The 6,223-nt window shown below is 38.8% G+C and overlaps 1 protein-coding gene across 2 annotated transcripts in view; it reads right to left on the bottom strand.

The window, feature by feature from the left end:
* Positions 1-831: 831 nt before the first annotated feature.
* The window catches only part of LOC309477807 (rho GTPase-activating protein 7), a 50,196-nt gene continuing 44,804 nt past the window's right edge, over positions 832-6,223 (bottom strand). For both annotated transcript variants that reach the window (XM_082141231.1, XM_082141232.1), the window contains exons 11-14: positions 5,317-5,538; positions 4,833-5,050; positions 3,279-3,452; positions 832-1,788 (exon numbers count right to left, since the gene is read on the bottom strand). In XM_082141231.1, the coding sequence (XP_081997357.1) occupies positions 1,662-1,788; positions 3,279-3,452; positions 4,833-5,050; positions 5,317-5,538 (741 nt within the window). In that variant the 3' untranslated portion in view covers positions 832-1,661. The remainder of the gene's footprint in view (positions 1,789-3,278; positions 3,453-4,832; positions 5,051-5,316; positions 5,539-6,223) is intronic.

The raw sequence follows: 6,223 nt of genomic DNA, 5'->3' as shown, positions 1-6,223 counted from the left end.
GTGTATTTCTGTATCTGCTTTCGCTTGAGGCTTTCGGAGCATTATTCAGTTTGAGATGGTAACTTATTTAATTTAAGATTTTTAATAGAGTTCAGCGTTTGTTTTTCTCTTGCCATTAGGATTTAATTAGTTGGGGGTGATAAATGCAGCGTCCGCACCTGATAATCTGTATGAAGATTAAGAGGAATGATTTAATTCACTCGCAGGGTCAGTGGTTATTTACTCTTTGGATGTTTTGCAACTGGGATTTTCTTGATAATTTCAAGTCTGAGATCAGAATTAAAGATCTGGACACTTAATTACCTGGTCGAGTCTTGGTGAATCCATTCGTTTTCTTCTAAGCTACTCTAAGTGCATCCGTATACTTCATGGTTTCATTTTCAACACTGTGTTTGACCAACCCAATCTCACAGCAATTCGTATTTTACGAATTTTACGAGGTGGCTAGTTCGTACGAATTTACGAATTCGTACATATTTTACGAGTTGCTCAATTCGTATGAATTTGTACGAATGACCCACCCCTGACCCCGCCCCTAAACCTACCTATCACTGGGGTTTAGACAAATAGTACGCATTTGTTCGAATTGGTCTTGAGATAGCAAAGTCATATACACCTATAGGATGGGTGTAGGGTGAGTAAATTATGGGATGATTTTCATTTTTGGGTAAACTAACCCTTTAAAGATCAGATAAGAATTAAGATAGTCTATTACAATGTAAAAGCAGTCAGGCTAGTGATTGACCAATCAGAATCAAGTATTCCATAAAGTCATGTAATAAATAAGAATTAATCAGAGCATCAAGAAATAAGTCATGCCAAGCCATGGTGTACTTCAATGATATATATATTTAAATAAAATCTGTAACATATCAACAATACAATCATAAAAATATAAGTTATATTAGAACTTGCTCTTATAAAGTCAAAATTTATAGTGTAATTATGATATTTTGATTTATCAAATGTGTAGCATCACAATTTGATCATATAGTTCATAACTCTATGATAGTAAAATGCAAAATAATTATAATGCAATAATGTGCCAGGTCACATATATCACCAAATGGTCGATTAGACAGTCTTTTAACGCTCTCAAATAAATAAAAGCGCACATGGCAGCTTCCAACTGAAAAACACGCCTGCTTGAATCAGTGTCTCGGCTTCTGTACACAACATGGCTAATCTGCCCTTGTATTTCTCATGTTTATGATGAAGGTGTACACAAGAATGACACCGCAGTCGAGTCTTCAGAGTGATATAGTTCCAGATCAAGTCACCCAGTCCATCCTTTAATGCTTAAAAACAGCGGGAGTTGAGAGTTTGAGAGTCAACCACTGCAACGCATTATCCCGTGGAACGGTCCTTTAAATAGGATGAGACATTTCATTACTCTGACACTCTCTTGTCAGTCTTGATAATGCAGTGTGCACCGGCTCTCTTGGAACTGTTGTTGTTCCTTGTCTGCAGACTGAATTGTCTTTGCATTAAAATGGTCCCGTAACTCTCTACGGTACCGAGATTCTGGAACAACTTTGAAGATTTCACTTCATCATCTCAGAGCTTTGGAGCTCATTCGCTCGCTCACACGCACTTTATTTCTTTGTTTTTTGAGCTCACTCATAGCTCGGGGATTGTAAAGCTGTCTGGGGTTTAACAAATTACTCTTTGGAGTCCTTGCTATGCTTTGAGTCTTTTGTTTTGTGTCTAAAAGAGTCTCTCATGGCATTCAACACAGATGAAACCAGGTGTCCTCCTACTTTATGGTGCCACTCTGGAGATCGACCTCTGATGAAAGAGAAAAGAGTGAAAAGTCAATATATGGGTTAAAGATTGAAGAGTAAGACAGGTTTACTTTAAGACTTTGTTCACACTTGTTATTTGTCAATATCAGATTCTATATTAAATAAATACAATTATTTTTATATATTTTTATATAAATATATTTTACATAAATTATATTTGTATATAAACAAATTTGTATTTATAATATCATTTTATAATATATATATATATATATTTTTTTTTTTTAGCTATATCTTTTAAATCAGGTTTGTAAATGTGTTTTTCCCCCTGTGAATCTGCTACACAAAAGACTGCCTGTCTCCGGCTTGCATATAACATTACTGAAGCATGATTTTTCAAAGCACATTTATATTTATATTTATATTTATGCATGTATATTTTACATATTAACTTATTTCATATATTAAAATAATGTAATAAAATGTATAATTAAGTTTTCTTTTGTAGCAGGTTTGTCAAAGTGAGATTATTTATTTATTTGCTCATATCATGTCAGACCTCATATTGTCTAAGGGTGTACCAAAAAATGGAAACGTTTTCCTTTGTGTTTTTCATGTACAGACGACAACGAAATGCGAAAACGATCCCTGTTCAGACGGATCCGCTAAAAAACACTGTATTCTGTTGCCAGGCCAGTAGTTGGCGATGTCACTTTGTAAAGAAACATAACGCGGCTATAGACTGAACATAATAGGCTACGTATGTGCATGACATCACTGATTTCACAAATTCATGTTTAAATGGTGTTTAATGGTATCGTTTTCAAAAAACGTGCACTTTGAATATAAGAAATCATTAATAAGAAATCGAAGTGTGAAAGTTCAAGTGATTTAAAAAATAAAAAAGAGATGGGTAATTTACTGCTTTAAATAAAATTCTGCTTAGTGGTTTATATTTTAGGTTCTCAAAATAACAGTGTAAAAATGTTCTTGGTTGCCATCTGAAAAATTATAAAATATTGATAAAATGTGTAGTCTTTTAGAAAATGAAGCCCCTATATAGCTAGTTCTGCTTCCTTAATTGAAAACACAGATTCCTGCTCCCAACCCACCAATCAATATGCAGCAATAGAATGCTAACTTTGTTTTGACAGGACAAATACATGCTGCAATCACAATAACGTATAGTGTCTCCCCTCACCTGCACTCTCAAATATGCCAGCTAGACAAGTTCTAGCCGGTGGAGGTAATATAATATGTCACAATGATTGTGCCGCATGTTTGCGCTGCCACATCACATCCCTAGGAACGCATCTCAATTTTCAATGACAACTGTTTTCTATATTACATCCATGTGTTTCATTGAGTCTACCCTAAAATATGAATCTATAGGGGCTCTTGTAGACCAACAGGGAACAAATTGATTGTAAAAGTAACTATCTTTGAGCCAACCAAAAATTTGGAGCCTGAAGCTCTTGCTCCTGTATGTTTGGATTTATAACCTCTGTTCTCGGTTTAGTTTGAGATACACACCTCGTGTCGGTCCGGCAGAGGTGCGTGACTCTTGACTTTTTTGACCCCAGCGGCTCGATTAAAAAGAAGCTGCAGAAAACTTGTGCCCGTACTCCTCTGACAGCCACAGAGGCATGTTCGACCGAGGTGGAGGACACAAACATAGACCCTGTGGGATGATCCGTTTGCCACATCCTGCAGGAAAAGGATGGAAAAGTTGTGATTGAAAGATCATGTAGGATGACACCAGCAGTGCAAGCACATTGATATGTGGGGTGGCTGGATTACAGCCATGGCAGCGGTTAACGGGATTACACGTGCAGTGGCGTGCATGTCATGAGGTGCCGTTGTTAAGGGATTTACTCTTTACTGTGCTAATTTGTCACCGAATTTGCTAAATTAAATCCAGGATGGAACCCGTGTTAAGTTTCAATTTTCTGCTGACAGATTCACCTATTATCATTCCAGCAAGGTAATTTAAACAATATAATTTGTCCCAGATGCTAATGCAGGGAATTATGCAAAGGTGAAACACCTTTGAATATGAAGTGTAAAGCTCTTGCTCTCAATTCATTCTGTGAGTGTCATCCCATTTCAAAGTACTTTATTGCCTTTGGGTGATAAGCCTCAAGTTCTGTTTAACGTTTGACCTTGATTTTCTAAATATTGCTAAGTTTTTAAGCATTTCCCTTCAGTTATTGAATTGTCATAATTAGGGATGATAACATATAGGTCCTTATTTTAACAATCTAAGCGTACGGTCTAAAGCGCACGGCGCAAGTGCACTAGGGCGTGTCCGAATCCACTTTTGCTAGTTTTAACGATGGGAAAAATGGTCGGCGCCCCCGATGCATGGTCTAAAAAGGTTGTCCCTATTATCTTAATGAGTTATGGGTATGTTTTGGGTGTAACGTGCAATATACCAATCAGAGTTCATCTCCCATTCCCTTTAAAAGGTAGTTGCGCTCGCGCCACGGCGGATTCGCTATTTACATGGCTGAATTTGCAAGCGGAAAAACTGAACGCTTCTCTAGCGAGGAAACGGATCTGCTGGTGCGCGTGGTGACCATCTACTGGACGAAGTGTACGCGCATTGTGGACCCGCCTATAGGCGCACATTACTAAAACGCTATTTAAATAACTGAATTTTATTTAATTTTTTATAAAAAAATATTGCGCCATTGACTTTAGACCATGACAAGCACGCCCATGGGCGCAAATGCATTTGCTGTTTGAAACAACATGGCGCACAACGTGAACATGATAACTGCGCCGGGCTGAAACTAGCCAAACACACTTGCGTCGCGCCTGGCACCGCATTGTGCCGGGTGTATGATAGGGCCCATAAACTTTAAAAGCACTTTGTGACAAAAATTAGACTCATATCTAATAATCTACAAACTACATATTTATTTTTGTAAATAAAAGTCATTGAGAATAAGGGCATTCTCGCGCTAGGCACGGTTGAGTAGTCAGAATAACTTAACTTTGGGGGTCAAGCGTTCTCGGGCACCGTTCAGATCGCCTAGTGTGAGTACACCCTAAATTACCCCAAATTCTCCAGTAACTCTTTACCTTAACAGAACATGCTGCAGTGGTGGTCGGGCCCCTGCAGCCTGGAGTATGTAATGGTACACATCTGCATCCTTGTCCAGAGTCTCCACCACCTCGCTGTGCAAGATGTCTCTTTGCCACTGACTCTGTTCTCGTAACACATGGTGGAAGACTTCCTGCTGCGGAGCATCCAATTCCGTCGTTCCTCTCCACAGCCGCAAAGGGTAACCATCCTCCACCTTCAAAAATTACATTAGAGTCATCACCTTCTTATCTTTGTTTGCAGGACGTTTATGAAGATGAATTGCAAGTGCAAACTGAAACTACGTGTTTGATCGCAACTGATTATGGCTTTGGCACAAAGTCATACTTTGTGCGGATAATATATTTGGACTCCTTTCTCTAGAGGCGGGAATGCGAGTCCTTTGGGTCTCTAAACCCAATATTAGGATGATATTAGGATATTATTGATATTAGGATGTAAGTTGGAGGAGTATATACAAACCTTTTTAACCGCCACATCCACATGATCACAGCTTGAGCAGGATATCCAGCCTTTAGACTTGTCTCTGACCTCCTTCAAGAGTTTTTGTGTGAGTAGAAACAGCCTGGCACGGTCTGGAAGTTCATTTTCTCCACAGTGAGACACAGAACTTAGACCTGCATCATTTTGCTGTGAATCTTCAGTAAAGCTGCCTGCTCCCTGGTCTTCCCAGTATTTTGGTATCTGTATTGATGACAGATATAAATGTTATATGTTTTATATAGTACACATGCTTGCATATACATTTGTCCAGCCCCTTAAGAAGCTTTGATATAGTTTTGACTAGTCTAGTAACTTTCGAGTTGTTTTGATCCCAAGGACCCCATTGTGAGGGACCCCTTTAAATAAAACATATAGGCAGCTATATACACTCACCGGCCCCTTTATTATGTACACCTGTTCAAATGCTCGTTAACGGAAATTTCTAATCAGCCAATCACACGGCAGCAACTCCATACATTTAGGCATGTAGACATGGTCAAGACGATCAGCTGAGGTTCAAACTGAGCATTAGAATGGGGTAGAAAGTGACTTTGAACGTGATGTTGTTGGTGCATGACAGGCTGGTCTGAGTTTTTCAGAAACTGCGGATCTACTGGGATTTTCACACTCAACCATCTCTTGGGTTTACAGTGAATGGTCTAAAAAAGAGAAAATATCCAGTGAGCAGCAGTTCTGTGGGCAAAAATGCCTTGATGCCAGAGGTCAGAGAAGAATGGCCTGACTCGTTAGAGCTGATAGAAAGGCAACAGTAACTTGAATAATCATGCCTTGCAAGAAGAGAATCTCTGAACGCACAACACATTGAACCTTGAAGCAGATGGGCTACAGCAGCAGAAGACCACACTGGATGCCATTCCTGTCAACA

The sequence above is a fragment of the Leuciscus leuciscus genome (genome assembly GCF_965113295.1).
Source record: "Leuciscus leuciscus genome assembly, chromosome: 16".
Taxonomy (NCBI): Eukaryota; Metazoa; Chordata; class Actinopteri; order Cypriniformes; family Leuciscidae; genus Leuciscus; species Leuciscus leuciscus.
The sequence above is the reverse complement of the archived record's forward strand: the minus strand, read 5'-3'. Positions and strand labels throughout refer to the sequence as shown.